The 18,073-nt window shown below is 39.1% G+C and overlaps 2 protein-coding genes across 12 annotated transcripts in view; one reads left to right on the top strand and one right to left on the bottom strand.

Moving 5' to 3' along the window:
• Window positions 1–4,400: 4,400 nt before the first annotated feature.
• ptpmt1 (protein tyrosine phosphatase mitochondrial 1) lies at window positions 4,401–7,529 on the bottom strand. Its single transcript, XM_056233870.1, has 4 exons — window positions 7,320–7,529; window positions 7,116–7,196; window positions 6,833–7,024; window positions 4,401–4,698 (listed from the first exon to the last, which is right to left on the bottom strand). Exons 1-4 carry the CDS (start codon window positions 7,464–7,466, stop codon window positions 4,567–4,569), a joined length of 552 nt encoding a protein of 183 aa, XP_056089845.1. The 5' UTR covers window positions 7,467–7,529; the 3' UTR covers window positions 4,401–4,566.
• Window positions 7,530–8,352: 823 nt separating this feature from the next.
• The window catches only part of celf1 (cugbp, Elav-like family member 1), a 28,827-nt gene continuing 19,106 nt past the window's right edge, over window positions 8,353–18,073 (top strand). For 4 of the 11 annotated variants that reach the window (XM_056233861.1, XM_056233860.1, XM_056233862.1 and 1 more), the window contains exons 1-3: window positions 8,356–8,532; window positions 10,402–10,444; window positions 15,874–15,996. In XM_056233861.1, coding sequence (XP_056089836.1) covers window positions 15,893–15,996 — 104 coding nt within the window. In that variant the 5' untranslated portion in view covers window positions 8,356–8,532; window positions 10,402–10,444; window positions 15,874–15,892. Of the gene's footprint in view, window positions 8,533–10,401; window positions 10,445–15,873; window positions 15,997–18,073 lie in introns of all 11 variants that reach the window. The other 7 variants (XM_056233863.1, XM_056233868.1, XM_056233859.1 and 4 more) reach the window with 4 other exon arrangements.

Consider the following 18,073-nt stretch of genomic DNA (forward strand, 5'->3'; position numbering starts at 1 on the left):
TGAATATCCACACAAAACAAATTACCCTCAATACATCTAAAATAAAAACATTGTAGATTTTATAGAGCTAGCTAATCGATATAATTATTGATTTAATAAAAAAATTTTTTAAATCTGCCATAATTATTAATAACCGTCATTTGATAGAAATAGCGTTTACAGAATAAAAATGATGCACTTGTTTATACAAAAACAGGTAATTAGTGAAATGTACTGTCAGTTATTAAAATGGCATATTACATGTGTATCAGATACCTGTGTGTGTTTACAGGGGATTCACGAGAGAGACGGACATTTTGCAATCCATGCAGCAGTGAAGAAATGGACCAAAACAGTGGATCTCTTCCTCTATGATCTAGTTCTTGTTCCTTTGCACCTTGACTTGCACTGGGCTTTGGCTGTAAGTAATTTATGAATAGTAATGCCTTTGTAACACAATGTTTCCATATTTATACTGTATGATTAAAAGTGTAAAAATTTTATATTTACCTTTACACAATTTTTTTTTAACCTTCGACCTCCATTGCTTATCACCAGGTAATTTATTTCCAGTGCTATGACTCCATGGTCAGAGACATGATGAGATCTGCCAGATATTGTTGTGAGTTATGTCCAATTACAACTTTGGTTTTAACCTCAAACGGCTTTGAAGGCATGTATGCATGTCTCGTGTGATTTAATTAACAGGAAATACCTCATGGAGGAGAAGAAACTCCAAGCCTGCTGCTTTGAGGCTTCCAGATGGACCATCGGCCGAATAAGAACCAATGTATGCATACCCTCATATAATAAGTTATACAAATATTCTTTAAACTGTGCCCTTTTGTTTACCGTTATACTTACTTGGAATTTTGTTTCTAGGCAATTCCCAAACAGCCAAATGGAAATGACTGTGGTGCTTTTATCTGCAAATATGCAGACTTCCTTTCTCAAGGAAAGCCACTTACTTTCAGACCGGTACATGACCAAGCTACAATATTTATATTTCTCACAAACCTGATTCTTAACACTTGTTTGACTTTATGGTAACACTTTAGAATACTGTTTCTTACTTACTGCATAACTAATAAGGAATTAGGTAATTCTTTATTAACACTTAAGTCACTGCTGTTAACTACTAAGGAAGATGTGTTAACTAATCAGTATGTAATATAATTTTATGATTGTGTTAATATCTGTCTGTTTGATTACAGGTGCTGTGAGAAAAAACTCGGTGACGCGGTCAGCCACAGATGCGGAGATGCACAGGTCACCAAGCATGCTATCAGGTGGTTCAACCTGGCGACAGATCGGGCAACAAGGAGACGTGTCCCGCCTCCATCCACACAAACTGAGTAATAGGAGAAATGATTAAACATTAAACCATCTTTTTATTGAACTTCTTGTTGTTCACCAGTTATTCATTTTCTGATATTTTAGCTGTACATAGTGCAGCATTTCATTGAAGTTGTAGCCTAATAGATAAAATATGTTATGTTTACACTGACCTAGGCCTATAAAGCACTAAATTAGGTTTTGACCACAAAATGAATGTAGATTAGCCTGGCCCACATACTTAACAAACCAGAATAGGGTATAACCTATAACTTTCCATAAATGTAAATGTCAATTTTATATTTCCATTGAGTAGTGATTACTTTTGTACAGTAAATTGATGTCTTGTATCGAAACTTTTATGTTAGGCCTATTTACAATATTGTTAGGTTAAAAATACAAGGCGATGCAGATTTAAGCTTGGATCTATATTGCTGTAGTACTAGCCTAGGCTAGCCCTATAGTTTTTGGTTTTATCCTATAGTTTAGTTTATCCTATTTTATCCTACAGCAAGAACAGAAGGGATTTTAAAAATGAGATAAACGGGTCCAAAACGGACCCGGGCCAGATGAGCCAGAATTTTATGAGTCCGTTGCGGGTCCGCGGCGGATGTATGTATCAATTTGCGGGTCCCAAACGGACCCGCCGCAGAGGTAAGGTTTTAATGGCGGATGCGTAGCGGATGCAGCGCGGAGCCACGGCGGGTCCGCGATCCGCCTTCGTTGCGGATCCGTCACTGCGAGCAAGTGGACGCCGATACGGGTCCGTTTCGCGGGTCCGTTCCGGAAGCCGCGATACCTCCGCGGCAGATCCGCCGCGGAGTCCTTTTGCTGTGTGGGTTTAAGAATAGGCATCCTGTCTGTGCTGGGTGATTACTTTGCTCACGCGATCAGCATGGTTATCTGGTGTTTTCTCCTAAAAGCTCAAGGGTTTATTTCTTGCAAATGAAGAAATTAGGACAAAAATATTTTAATTGTCCTATATTATAGTGTAATGTAGGCTAAAATATACTTTTGAAATATTCATTTTCATTTATATAGTACATTTATAGGCTAAATGGATTTTACGTCATAGGAATAATTATATAAATCATTATTACATTATAATAATAATTGTTTGGCATCCTAAAACATCATTGATAATGTAATGCAGACTGAGACTCTCATAACTAAAAAGATGCCCTCTTTATTGTCCTGGTACAAATCAATGCTTTTTCTTTGTTCAACGAGCAGTTCATGGGTTGAAGCTCTTAATTTTGATCTCTCAAAGAGCACGAGATTGATGCATTTAACCTTAAAATGTAAAAAAAATTCTTGCGGGGGAGCATGCCCCCGAACCCCCCTAGAGGCACAGAGGTCCACCCAACATAGTTTTAAAAATTCCTATGGGAAAGAACGACCATTTATGAACTTTACTCCAGCATAGTACAACAAAGTTACTTTTAAATCAGTAAAACTGTAAATGCCGTATTAAAATGTCCCTGGACAAAATATACATTTGGCCTGCCTAAGAGGGGACCTACAAGACATTGTGCCCAGGGGGCTCTTAATCCGGCCCTGCCGGCGACGAGGGCCGGTGGTCTACGAAATTTCCCGGTAGATTTTTTGGTCCCACTCCGCCCCTGGAACACACCATAATGGTGTGTTCACACCGAACGCGAATATAACTATTTGGGCGAGTAGATTACATACAAAGTCAATGCAACGACGCGAATAGACGCATCATTCGCGCCAGGCGTTGCGAATGACGCGAATTGGGCGACGCGTTTGCCGCGAATGTCCTCCGCGCAAGTTGAAAAATTTGAACTGGAGCGAATGTTCAAGCGTCTAACTAAACGCGATAGACGCGTATTTGACGCTCTATTCGCGTTCGGTGTGAACACACCATAAGACCTATTGCTCACCATCTCCCCAGTGTGATTGAAGCAATCGATTGCCTAAAATCATCCTGTAAATTATCTAATGAGGCCTTGTCAGATGCGCGAGGACTGAGAATATTTCATGTCATTTTCAGCAGTTGTCATGTGCACTGTCCGACTAAAACTACTCCAACATATCGAAGATAGGATGGAATTTGCTTCTGCAGAGTGGCAGCCTTATGGTGTGTTCACACCGAACGCGAATAGAGCGTCAAATACGCGTCTATCGCGTTTAGTTAGACGCTTGAACATTCGCTCCAGTTCAAATTTTTCAACTTGCGCGGAGGACATTCGCGGCAAACGCGTCGCCCAATTCGCGTCATTCGCAACGCCTGGCGCGAATGATGCGTCTATTCGCGTCGTTGCATTGACTTTGTATGTAATCTACTCGCCCAAATAGTTATATTCGCGTTCGGTGTGAACACACCATTACTTTTTCTTTTACTGTCTATGGTCTTACCGTGTCTTCTTCTTCTTGTATTTCCGGCAGGCTAGACGCAGCTATGGGGTATTGCTGCCCTCCTCTGTTCTCTAATCGCTATATACAACTTTAATACTGCTTATCTATATCTTTTTATATACTCCAATATTTAGCAAATACTCCATCAATTTTTTTAATTTTTCCCAACTGTCCAAATTCAATAAAGAGCATAAATTAAAAACAGTTTCTCCTGTTGCTCCCAATTCCCTAAACAATTTCTTCCTTTGCTGAGAGTATCTTCGTCAATTCGCGCACTCCAGTGTCACTCACTTGCGCTGCTGACCGTGAACTGGCGCGAAGCACCGGCGTTTTGACTTACGTACAACAAAAAATAGCCTACTCAGACCATTTTCAGGAGAGGGGTGTTTCATTATGACACAGGCTACATTTTACTCAAGCAACATTAAAAAAATTCATTTTTTTCTCACTTTCAACAATAAATGGTGCTATTTTGGTTAAAAATAAAATATGGTGAACTTTGCTTATATTTCTGCTGGACTGCATGGGCCCCCCCCCTAGCGGCTGGGCCCCAGAAAACGTTCCGGAAAATGGACGGCCCTGGGTGGGATAAAAAAGAAAAAGAAATCTGTTCTAATATTATTAAAACAAAATTAAATACAATTTGGAAATTTACTGTCTGAACATCTGAGGTGATAGAAATTTTAAAAAGTATAAATATATATTCACAATATAGCCGATGATCCAGATTGACATTATAGCTTAAAGTCTATTTTTATGTATAGTACACAAAATCTTATACAAATATATAAAAAAAATATGCACTCCAGCAAGGAAAAAAACAACGTATATGAGATTCAGCATAAATGTTGGCATTTGTACACTGTGTATCTTCTAGCTGGACTCGGAAGCACAGACTTGCTTATAGTACTCCTGCAGCACCTCCAGCTGGGCTGAGCGGATCAGCACATGAGGCCGGACTGAGGCCAGCATCTTACAGGCCTCCTCTGGACTCCAACAGTGTAGCTGTGAAAGGAGAATAAAGGTTAAACACAGGGCCATAATTAATTACCATAGACATTGAGGCAAACAACTCAACTGTGATTAATGTAGGCTAATTCATAACTGATGAGACAAAGAACATTAATGGAGCTGTTTTTGACATATTAGACACACTTTTAAGAGTGAATGTTGGAATATTTTTAAATAGAAATATAATATATTCCTATATCACTTACAAGTATAATTCTAATAATTTTACATGGTTATAACCTTGGTTTAACATAAAATGCAGATTCCAAAGACTGTCACACTCTTGAGTCTTCTAACATTCGTTTGACAGAACTGTTTTTCTTTCCTTTTATATAACTGCATGATACAATGCATATAATTATATATAAGCATCTTCAGAAATAACTGGTTGATACTGAAGGAACAAATTTATATAAATAATATACTGCGTGTGTATAATCAGTGAAATTATGTTTCTTCTTTAAAAAAAGGATAAGTGAAGCTTAAAGGGCCCCTATTATGGGTTTTTGAAAATGACCTTTCATGTAGTGTGTAACATAGCTCTAAGTGGATAAAAACATCCTTCAAAGTTTTAAATCTGAAAGTGCACCGTATATAAAGTTATTGTCTTTCAAAAGTAAGAGTCGACTCGGAGTCAACGAAATGAATCGTTTTTCAAACGAGTCATAAGCCGTTTCGTCATGACGTCAAGATGAAACATTAGTATATTGCCCGCCCACTTCTTGTGCGCACAGACACCAGGGAAAACTTGAACCTCAAACCGGCAGCTGATTCCTGTGGATACTGGACAGCATTGTGTCGAGAAGACGGCGCTGTGCTCTATAATGTGAAGGTAAAGCCAGTTTTTCTTCACTCCCCAAGGACGAGCATGTGAAGAATCAGTGGGTAAAATTCATCTTTACCACAATACCACAGCAGTATAATCCTAAACTTTTGCTGTGTTCCCTTTATTTTACTGACGACTGCTTCTCAAATCTCAGAGTTCAATGCAGGATTCGCACACCGCTTGCTCTTGAACGATGGTGTTCAAAATACTTAGTTTTGAGTTTTATATTGTGTAGGTCTCCTGCTAACTGACATTATTACTGTCTTACTGAAATACTTCTGCTAATCAGTTGTGGGCCACTATTACCTAAAACTGTGTCTATTAATGCAGATTGTCTGTCGTTCTCACTACTTTGAGTAAAGATTAAGCGTAGACCAGCGTTTATGTTACATCAGTCATTCACGCTAGAGCTCGGCTAATGCATGCACTGTTATTGATAGTTTCCACGTTCACCGCAATAAATTAGAAAAATACTCGGTAAATAAATTAGTACAAGTAAAATAATCGGTTTGTTGATGGACATGCACTTGTTAATGCTGATGGTTAGGAATTACAGTTGCAACATCTCATAATGTACCTCAACTGAGTAGTTATCACTGGGAAACGTCTTGTTCGAGTTGTCCTTGAGATGGAGGTTCGGGTTGAATTAATAGTTCTTCCAGTGTTTCATCATCACACTCGTGCTCGCATTGATATGGTAAAATCGACATTGTCCGTTACTGTGTTTAGTTTAAGGTGTAGGAAGCCTCAGGACAGGCAGAGCTGACGTTGTTAGGGCAATGGGCGTTTTTGTTTTCGACACGCGCTGTACGCGGTAGACCAATCACAACAGACTGAGCCGGCCGGCCAATCAGAGCAGAGTAGCTCACGGAAAGGAGGGATTTAGAGAGATTGATTCATCTGACGAGTCGTTTGAGAATCATTGAAAATGTGGAGATGTGCAAATGTATATTATCAGAAAATTAAAAAAAAAAAATTACCTTTGATGCGTGTTAACCTGTTGTAGGAGACTCCAAAACAACATTAGGAAACTTTAAAATAGCATAATGGGGCACTTTAAGTAAAAGTCCCTTTGTATTCTGCATGCATGTGTGGGTTTCATGTAGAGAAGTAAACAGCATCACTTGAATTAACCTATATATTAATGTTCCCTCTCCAAAATTCTCCACCAACAATATTATGGAGAAAAAATTTCAGGTGCGTCTTGCTCAAATGCTCAAAGAATACGTGTAATATTTGTATTGATGCAGCTGGTTTTACTATTGTTCATGGTGTAGGACAGGCAGACAGACTGATACCCACCCTGATGAGGTATGCAGCTGCAATAGTTGCACTGCGTGAACGGCCGGCCTTGCAGTGAATATAGACACTACTGCCTTGCTGTCGATGTCTCAAAGTGAAGTCCACACCCTTGTGGATGTGCTCTAGGCTGGGAACACCTGTCAGGTCCACTGTGTCCAGTCTGATCTGCTCAACGCCAACAGCTTCCCACTCCTGTTATTAATATAAGCATCCTTAGATGTACATTGCCATCTGTGATTATAGTTGGGAATGAGTGAAAGAGTTAGGAGAGACAGACACTTACCTCAGCTGAATTGCAGAAATATTTTGTTTCATATTCTTCATTCATGGTAATGACTCCTCTGATTTTCTCTTTTTGGACCAACTAAAGCCAAATGAGACTAGAGGGATTAGTTGAACCCTTAAACAGGACTACGATATGAGGCAAATTATAAATGTGCTAGGATCATTACAATTATATCTGTAATTCATAAAAGTCAAATCTTACCTCATCTGTCATTGATCTGAATGGGAGAGCACCAAGAATGACAGTCGGATCCACGCGATTAAACCATTGTCTGGAGGTGACCTTTTCCATGACAACATTGTAAGCGAGTGTGGGATAAAATAAAATCCTTGCTAGAACACTGGACATCGTTCCACATGTAAACGAACGAAACGAGTCACCGAAATTTCATTCTTTCTCAACTACTCCTAGTGCACATGAAAGAGACGCTCTTTAAGTTTTTTTCTTCGACGCCTGTCACAGATCCTCGACATTGCCCTCTTCTGTTTTGGAGGTTAATTGGCTGGATACAGGAGTACTGTCTATAATATCCAGCGACTAGAAACTGATCACCGGACCAATAACACCCATCTAAATATATATATACATATATATATATATATATATTGATAAATGTATAGTTTATCGTGTTCTTGTGTGATGGTTATTGTGAATGAACATTGATTACTCGATTACATTCGTTTAAAAAAAAAGCTACAACAGAATTTCTGGTTAATAGTCCAATAGCATGCAAACCGCAGAAGGATAAAGACGGAAATGGACATGTGCCTGCAGACGTGGTTAATGTCCTTTTACAGTGTGGATAAAATGTATTTGTGCTTTCTTAGGATTATTTGGCATTGTGAATGGATTATATAACGCATTCTATAATAAAACACATAATAATACCAACACAACTGCACAGACATTGGAAGGACAATTCACGTTAACCAGTCTGTCAGTTACACACATGTTTATCTCCATATCACACGCGTCGCGCAGGCCTTTTGGGTTTTTATTGACTTCAGCGACCACGTGAGAGAAACGTGTATCTGTCTCTTTAAGAAGGGGGGCGTATTTCAACCAATTCCTTCTAACTTCTGTTTTAAGTATTTATATGGCAATTTGTCATAAAAGACCAATATAATTTGTTGTTATACTCACGTCCATCAACGTTTTGTCTCCAAAAGTACATATTTGCCCTGTACATTTCGACAGAGGCTCCACCCCAATCCCCTTTTAATAAATGTGATGGTGCATGCAGGAAAGACAGCCATTTTGCACCGTCCCTGTTTCACCCAGAAAGTAGGGTTGTCGTGGGAAGACGTAATCTGAGAAAACTAACTAATTCACAAATCCCACTAAACAATCATTTACCTGTGTCAGCACACCATACCTACTCAGTTCCCTCCGTTTGAAAAAGGGGGCATCGAGGGTAAGTGTTGATTGTTCACGGTTGTAGCTGCGCGAGCTAACTGGTGGTTGTTTACGGTCGCTAGCACGCGTTAACATGCGTCATTATGTAAGAGCATATCGACCACCGCGCGCCCATAGGACTCATTTCGGTTATAGTTGCCGTTTTGGTCAGTAGTACATGCACGGTTGCGTCAAGAGTTATCTAAACCTGTGTAACTTCGGCGTGCTGTTTGAGCTGTTCTGCTAAGTTTAGCATCACTGAGAAGTGTAACAATGATGCAACGCAATTAAAACGATGCAGGTGATGAGCAGAACTCCCAAACAGGCGGTCTTAAAATTGGATGTAACGTTATTTTCACTGCGATCGGTCTGGAAATGAAGTAACTGTTAACTAACGTTAGAGGTTATGTTGGAAAACGCATGGTCACTCCACGGCTAAATTCAAATGAACGTAGCAAATGTGTTCGTATAGTAGCAGTGTTACGTTTTTATAACAGAGCCTGTCATATTCTCCATTTGCAAAAAGCTCCTTTTGCAAGTAACATGCATCTGTGTGGCTTAATCGCGTGTAGTATCGATCACAGCAAGTTAAGCTAGCGACTCTCCTAGTAACGTTACTTGCTGCGAATTAAATGTCTCTACCTGATAGTACTATAGTCCTTTTACTTGCTTGTTTCAAAGCTAACGTGCTAATAAAATATAAATACAACATGCAAAAGTACTTCTGAGATCATCACATTCAGTGTCTATGTTTGTATCTAATTTAATTTGAATCTTGTTCGTGTTGCAGCTTATTTCCACAAAGTATGTCAACAAAATGTGTAAAGTTAAATGCAGTAAGAAGTATTCGTTTCTGGCCTGCTGGTTTTTGAGCACAGAGGCCTGCTGAACAGAAAGCTGCTGCTGTTCAGGACTGTCACGTGAACTATCACTATCATTTGATAAGAGCTTCACAATGGACTATTGTCTTTTTACTTCCAAGCCAACCCATTATATAGGAATAATGCATTTTAAAGCTTTTTGAACATGAGTTAAGGAATCTGAATTATAGTCCTATATCAGGACTAGTCAGTGTTTAATGCAGTGGTAATCTAATGTGGACTGGACTGTGTTCTGTTGGGAATGCTTTATTATGTTACCAGTGTTGTGACCTTCAGTTGTAGTTTGGTATAGAAATGAGTTATGTCTAGAACAGGAGCCTTGTAGGTAAAAGCTTTCCAGGGAAAAGACAACATAGGCTGATAACATGCTATTGAATGGACCGCCTGAAGAGCAAGAAGGTCCATTCTGCTTGATGTGATTAAATGGGATCTTTGGTTTGTTTGTCTAATTCCGCTGTTTGATAATGAACTTGATTTCTTTAACCTGGCTGAGATTGTTAACGGGATAATTTAGCCATAATGTTGTAATGAATATGAATCTTCCTCCAACTAATACATTGTAATATACAGTACACCCTCTGGCATAGGCTAAACATAACCAGTCAGAAAAAATACACAGCTAGCATTGTGAGAATAAAGTAAAAATGTTGCACTAAAAATTTATATTATCTTAATGTAGAGGGGCAATAGGCTATATGCTTGTATTCTGCCTTTGCATTTCATTTGGCTTCATTTCATAAGGCCAGTTGTAACCAACCACCTGGTTAGTTTTTATTCTGAGATTGGCAAATTGTGCAGCATTGACTCTCTTGTAAGATCTGTCTTTCTCCCAGAATTATTAAGGGGAAAACCCAACTCTAATAGAGGCAGTATAAATAATACACGAAGACCGCAAATAACCATGGTAATGGAGGTAAAGGACAGCAAGTCCGCAAATACTGTCTGGGAATCATCACCGATGTTCACTGATAAAATGCCAGTCTAACCATACAACGTTCTTTTTGCAGGTTGACGGGAGCAACGTTTTAGAAAAGCAAGGGCACAGAGAGGGTAAGTGGTTCTCACTTTTGTGTTAGGATGTATTACAATGGACTATTTGTTAAGTGAGACATCACAATGTCATGCGTGAATGTGGGAAAGGTAGGTATTCATATTCCAAATGACTGGCGCTCAGAAGAACATGATTTGACTAGAATCATCAGACAGCGCACACAAATGTTCAGCCAACAGATTAGTTTGAGAGGTCGCAAATTAGTTCATTTTCAGTTTTTCTATGAGGTTCCATTTGTGCCAGAAATGAGTAGCCTGCTTTGTGCATTATACTATGTGTCCATGTCTACAATAATTATTACAATCAGTGTATTTTGACATGTTTTCTGTTTATGTAGTCTTGTTCTGATGTCTTTACTGTCGTCTTTACTGTAGTCTTGTTCTGTCCGTACAAAAACAGCACTTTTGTGATCTTGCTTAACTAGATCATATGATAAATATGAGACAACTCATACATGGACATTTTTGCCCCAATATCTTGAATTGTAGGTGCATTCTTTAGACTCCATTATGCAGTGAGTTTTTGCCCTGCTTCATGTTTGTCACCAATCAACTGTATGAAATGTAGTCTGTGGCGGGTGCGTTAAATACATGAAATCATTTTAACGTGTTATTTTTTTCCACGCACATGAATGAATGCAATTATTTTGCATTCTTTACTTTGCTGGCAGATAAGACTTTGTATTTTGTTTTTTGTTTATATATCTGTAAAACACTTTTTTTTTTTTAAACCGCCTTCCATAGACAACAGTAAAGACGACAGAACAAGAGTACAGTAAGGACGACAGAAGACGATAACAGTAAAGATGTCAGAAGACAATGACATAAACAGAACATGCATATACTAATTTATCTGAACAAGTAGGCAGTGACTGTAGACAGTATGTGTAGTATGAAGCACAAAGTAGTCAATTTATTTTTGGCACAAAATGGAACCTCATTATTTTCAAGCCTCATCGCATGCCTGTTGAGAACTCCACTGTGTAAAACAAAACAAATTATACTGATCTTTGAACTTTCAAGTCTCTGATAGAAATGAGCAGTTGTGGCCATTGTTCCTCAGACTATTTGGACATTCAGTGCTTGTAGTTCCTTGAGTATTGAACGTTTAATGAGAGCCACCAGTGTCATTTGTGTAAACTCTTACACTGCAGTCTGTCTCTGTTTTTGGATGTTTTTCTGCTAGCGTTTGGATAATTATTGTCGGTTTATGCCAGCTTAAATGATGTATTAGTCACACATGTGGAGGTCCATTGTCATTTAGGATTTTGCACCTCCATTTCTGTCAATTTCTGTCATGCTATTAGAGAGCTGCATGAAGCAAAATTGCATGACATGAACTCCCTGTTCCTTGGTGTTTAGTGCTCTGAATTAAAGACAAACAGTTTCCTTGGTGATTTTTATTAGTGTGCAGACACACACGCTTGTGAGTTGTTGCTGCAATCAATGGTGGGCTGTTCTTTGCGGTTGGATTTTTGTCCTGCATGGCAACACCTCCATTATCTTCAACTGAGGGCTGACAATTCCATCAGACTCTGCTCATATTTGAGTGTGTATTTACATAAATACTGAGGGTTTTCAGAAGAGCGTTCGGCTGGAGAGTCTAGAGTGCAATGGTAGGCGTGAGTTTGAGCGCTTAGCGCAAAGTCAGGGGGGTTTATGTCTCCATTACAGGGGGAAGGGAAGTGTGTCAGAGTGCAGGCTCTTTAAAGGAGCCATCAATCATCTACTGTGTTACCTTTAAGAGACTCATGAGGGGACTAAAATACTTGTACTGAGCCACTGAAAGTCTTCCGTTTCATTTTGTACTTTACATACTAATGCTTTCGGGCAAAAAGCTCTTTAGCTTTGACTTCTGTCAGATTTCGCTGTGGTAAATTCGTGTCTGACAGTTGCTGCACCATGGCAGCTGTTAAATCATGACAACGCTCTCCAGGAGGGAATTACCACATGGAGGTCAGCAGCACCTGTCGGGAACATTCCTGTTTATGCTCCTGCTAATGTGGCTAATGAATGCCATTAAAGACCTAAATAATTATTCCTATACATTTAAACTAGGGCTGTCAAATTAAAATTTGAATATTGAATATTTGTCCAATTTAAAATAAAAATGCACGTATAATGCAAAAACAGTGCATTCAAATTTTAGGTGTGCGTCGTGGCACACGAGATGCGATGATGGCGTTGTTGCGTTTTAATGTTTTTGTTAGCCTATCCAGTTGAACCCTCTAGATCAGGGATGGGCAACTTCGGTCCTGGAGGGCCACTGTAGTGCAGAGTTCAGCTCCAACCCTGCTAAAAACCACCTGCCAGTAGCATTCTGGTGTTCCTGAAGACCTTGATTAGCTTGTTCAGATATGTTTGATAACTTTGATTAGGGTTGGAGCTAAACTGTGCAGGACAGTGGCCCTCCAGTATGAAAGCATATGGGTAGAAATATTCAATTTGAAATGTAATATGCAAAATGACAATGCAATATCTAAAATGGCTATGCATTTCTGTATTTAAATTGACATTTTCCATTACATTTGTGCAACGTTGGTGCAAATTGAAAATGAAAAATCAATTATATAATTTACATTTGCCATTTCATACACTAGTTTTAATATGTAAAGCACAAAGAAATTACAAATATCTATTACAGTGGTGTTCTTATTATAATGTTATGTACAGATCAGATCAGCATATCTTGCACTTAACTGTTTTTCATTGCCAAAGTAATTCAGGCGTCTCTGTGCTCTTTCAAATATAGTTTCACTTTATTTCGCCGGTCTGGACGGCGTGCTGTCCTAATGCTAACCAATCAGACCTCTAAGATGTAGCATTTTGCAGCGATTCCTGAGTAGTTTCAGACACTTTGCTTTCTTTTTTTACATAATGGTAAACCATGAGCTTGTGAAAACTTCCAGTATGTGTGTGGTTTTCAGGACAAACAGAATTAATGGAGGGTTAATGCACCAACGGCTGATTTTTATACCCGATTGATTTCTCTAAGCTGCTCTGGATCTTGGCAAAAATGCTTTCTGTATTTTTGATGTGGCGTCTAATGCCCTGCACATCACAGAAATCAAATATGCACTCAAGGTAGTGAAGTGAACCCGGACAACTTCATTATAATCATTTAGACATTATTTTTTGCTATTCTATTTCCAATAGAATTGTAGCCAAATTTAATTTCTGCCATGAAGTAACCTTCTGTTTTGGACAGTGAGTGAGCTGTCCGTGTTGGTCGGCAGTTTATGACCCTTGGCATTCAGAACGGCTGGCGTGGGGTGCTCTGATCAGGATGTAGTAGTACAAGTTGTTGTTTTTGTAGTCATACAGAGAGGAACAGGATGGAGGTAGTGCCCTATACTGATGGGAGGTTTGTAATTGTCTATCTATACCCCTTTCTCTGATCAGTCAGCTGTGTGTGTGTGTTGTATTCTTAGCTGCTGGGTCGTTCCAGATGCTTCGGTTTTACTCCATTTGTCCACAGTGCTCTCTGTCTGTGCTGGTGTTCGAGAGTGAGTTTGTTGTTAGATGAACTGTGCAGACCATATGCTCTGCCCCCCCCCCCCTCCATGAATAAGCCACACAGTCACTCAGCAGTCATTAAAACATGGTATGGCCTGTGGTCTTAGAGCATTCTCACTTCGCTCCCAGGGTCAGAAGCCACATCACAGCTGCATAGCATGAGTTTCCCGAAGGGAAGATAAATTATTGATGTGTACAGTCAGTGTTGAGAATCAGGCAGCTTTCCCAAATTTGCAGCGCCACTAGTTGTAATTTGGAAGCCTTACCGACCGTAGTTCAGAAATAGTGTAGCCTTTGGTATCAAGGTAGTTTTTATTTCCCTCTAAATGTTTCATTTGCTGTTTTTAAAGGCTGGAATACAGTACGCAACTTTTGCCCAGATTTACCCCCAGATTTACCGTCTGGACAAGTTGATTCTATTTGGTGAAAGTCATAGTCAGTCTCAGGGATGCTAACGATTAATCAACGATCGCGTCCACAAACAGGAGTTACCCGTTCTGACTAACACACATCTGAGGCGGCATTGACATGTTTTAGGCTATTAGTCTTTGTTTGATTATTAAATAAGTAATTTAATTAAATAATCAATCACATTGACTCATCTTACAATCCTACTAGCCCTTTATTTAGACCAAAAACCCTTCTCATTCATTTGGTGAGAAACACGGCGTTTTAAGCAGCATTTGCACACCTTGTCAATGTCATGCTGTTGGCTGTATGCCACTGCAATATTGCAATATAGGGCTAACGATTAATCGATTCATTGATCTTTAATTTAAATGACGATCGATCATGGGAATTGTTGTAAATTGACATCCCTAGTCAGTCTGCAGTTTTGAGTTGACAGATTTCACAGAAAACAGTGTAGTGTATGATAGTCACAGACTCCAAATCTTTATTTTTTTATTTTTAGCTTCAAAGTTTGGTAGGACCTCAAACATGTTTAATATTTTGAGCTGAATTAAGAACACTTTGTTTTCATTTTTCATGCGTCTCCTAGAAACAAAGCATGAGTTTATGTGCGAGTTTGTTCTGTTCTGACTTGTGTGATCCTTCCTTAGTCATTTAGTATGATGCCCAGTAATTTCCTCTGTAACTATATACAAAGTCGGCAAGTGTATGATGCCTAGTGTTTTAAAATCTGTTCATATTTTAAAAGTTGTGTAGTGTATGTGCTCATATGCAGCGTTGGAATGTCACATTCATTCATTCATTCTAGTGAATTATTTTGTTCAGATGGTTCATACACATTAAAAGGATAGTTCACCCAAAAATGAAAATTCTGTCTGTCATTGTGGTCTGGTTGTTTCGCCATGATAGTGAGTGATCCTATGCACTTGTACATTTCTATGTCTATATTATAAACACTGATATTATGTTACTGATGTATCAGTTGTATTTATTACTTTGACCACAGATCTGATATGTGAATCTTTTTTTGCTACTGGTTGGGTATGTGAGAGTTTATATTTTGTTTCTCGGCAGAGTAGTATTTTACACAGTGCTGTTAGTCATATACACTCTCCTTTCAGTAACTCTCTTTGTTAAAAGTAAATTAAAATATACTTTGAACATCTGGTTTGATCTGAGCCTGGAGACCATTTTTCCCTTTTTTAATGTGACAAACCTTTTGTGTTTGAGCCTCTACAAACTGATTACCTCCAATGAAAGTGACAACAGCTTCCTCTCAGATTATAGTCTGTCATTTACATGATTATGTTCAGATCATCCAGGACGTGTCTTCTCACTCTCCTACATATGTGTTTTCTGTGTGCATGCAGTTTTGTGACATGAGGTTTGCATGCTGTCTATTCTGTCAGAAGACGTCTCTTTCTTTTTCCTTTCCAGTTTATGTTTACCTGTGTATGTGTGTCTGATGTGTGTGTCCTGTAATGTTTGGTGTGTTTCTGTAGCATTTAACAAAGTCACTGGATGGATAGCATCGACGCTGAAGCCCTCTACCTGACCACAGCGCAGATCGGGCAACCTCAATGCGAGCTTTCCCTTCCTGCTGTGGAAGTACCTGCCCTTGGCGGGTAAGAACACATACACTCCACATCCTTTTACCCCAGGGGTGTGAGGATACCCTCCATCTACAGGTTTTTCCTCAGTGGGAAACAAGTCTTTTAAGCAGCTTCTCTTTGAAGCTGGAATGAGAAGAAAAAATAACTTGCTCTTATTTTGTCATTGCTCCTTTTTTCTAAATAGTAAGCATATCTGCAGTGAGCAGCCCACCAGATGTCACTGCATGACTAGCGATGATGTCATGGCCTATTTGAATATCTGAGACAGACTGTTGAGGAAGAAAAAAATGATAACATTCTGATTAATTGCTGAAACATTTTTGTAAGGATGTTCTTAAATTATTTTATATGCAATATTTTCTGAACGAATCATCATTTTACAAACATATAACTGTTTTTTATTTTAAATTTTTTTTGGCAGTCAAGGAATTTGAATGTTATTTGTTATATACTTATTATAGGGCCATTGGTGTTTTTGTGCTAAACAAGACTAAATAGTATACCTCAGTCTGCCTGTGGCTTGTTTTGTTTGACACCTTTGACTGTGAGCTTATAACATGACCCCGAGCAGCCCGTTCCTCCCTCCCTTCCGCCACCCCCACCATGCTGGGACAGGGCACCGTTCGTGGCCCGTTGCCGGAACACGATTGTGTCCTAGGGGCGCTTCAGCTCGGGGATTACCAGAGAGCTGCCCGTCCCCATTCATTCCTGCCGCTCACTCACGCTTATCAGCATCAATCTGACGCTTTATTTATCTGACACTGCACTCCTTTCTGCTGTGCTAAGAGAAAAACTCACAAAAAAGTCCCCCTCCATCAGCACTTTCCTTTGTGGAATCTGGGGTGCAGCTTTTAGTGGCCCATCGGACCCGTCCTAATCCTCAGTCCCAGCCCAGTGACCAGAGCTACGGCCTGTGTTTGTCATCTAGCACAGTGCCGAGCCTCATCGTTGTCTCTTTGCTCCATGTTGATTTGAGTTTTGTGGGGTCTGATCAGCCTCCATGAGGTGTACATTTCCCTTTCTCTCTCAGCTGTTCCCATGTCACTTCTCACGACTTCTGAACCTTGAGAGACGTTGTATAGACGGATAGTTGCTGTGGCTGTTTAAGTGTAAACAAGTGCTTTTTTGTGGATTCTGTCAGTGTTCATTTGAGACTTGCTGATTGGTGAAGTGCTGTAAAAATGGCTTCCTTTAAGCTGGATTTTCTCCCTGAGATGATGGTGGACCATTGCAGTTTGACTTCCAACCCAGTGTGAGTACAGATTTAACTGTTCAGCTTGGCGTAATTTGATTTGGGTTTCACTCTAATACCTTAAGACAAGTTCTTCTTTTTTTTGATAGTCACTGTATTAAAGGTGGAATATTTTTTTAACTACAGAGACTGTTTAATTTTATTAATTAGTGTGGTTTGTCAAATCTGAGTGATTTTACTGGTTTGTTTGTCTTATTCTGAGCCGAAAGGCCAGTAAACGTAAATGTCAGGCAGTATTTTCAGTATTCAGGAGCTGAAAGTCAATGCCCAATGGCCAGAGGCCTGCAGTGAGGGATGCTAGTTCATGTTTACTACATAATCCTGTAGTAAACATGTTGTTGTTTTTATTATTAGACTGTATTGTCATTCATATTTTATTCACAGCCTAGTTTGAAACCTCTCCTTTAATAAAAGCTTTGACTGTGTATGATCTAGTAGTAGATGTGATCTGCTAAATGAAGATATTTGGACATTTCATAATCTGCCCAGGAAAAGCAAAAAAGAGAAGTTAAAAATCTGGAAAGTATGATGTTTTATATGATTGAAGCATTGTAAAAACTTGTTGGTGTAAACTCGGAAGTTAGTTAGTCACTCACATTTTTTTAGAAAGGAAAGTAAAATTCTTGTTTTACTACTTACTCTGCTATCTTGAGTGGCTGTTCCCTGTCTGTGATAGGATAGGATGTATTGCCCCTTATATTATTTATAGGTTAACACAATATTTCATTCTTTGCTGTTGCAGGATGCTGAAATAAAACATTTCAGTGTTTGTCTTATTAAAATCACAAGGGTTTCACTGTGAGGTTTTACAACCTCAAAGGGAACAATTTAGCCAAG

This window comes from Rhinichthys klamathensis, unplaced genomic scaffold (genome assembly GCF_029890125.1).
Source record: "Rhinichthys klamathensis goyatoka isolate OS25496 unplaced genomic scaffold, OSU_Roscu_1.1 h1tg000378l_1, whole genome shotgun sequence".
NCBI classification, from domain to species: domain Eukaryota; kingdom Metazoa; phylum Chordata; class Actinopteri; order Cypriniformes; family Leuciscidae; genus Rhinichthys; species Rhinichthys klamathensis.

Excerpts from the sequence above, each read along its gene's own strand:
- ptpmt1 (XM_056233870.1), bottom strand. The coding sequence starts at position 7,466 with ATGTCCAGTGTTCTAGCAAGGATTTTATTTTATCCCACACTCGCTTAC. Across the intron at positions 7,025-7,115 it reads ATTTCTGCAATTCAGCTGAG|GAGTGGGAAGCTGTTGGCGT; the intron begins GTAAGTGTCTGT and ends TATTAATAACAG. Across the intron at positions 4,699-6,832 it reads CAGCTGCATACCTCATCAGG|CTACACTGTTGGAGTCCAGA; the intron begins GTGGGTATCAGT and ends CTCCTTTCACAG.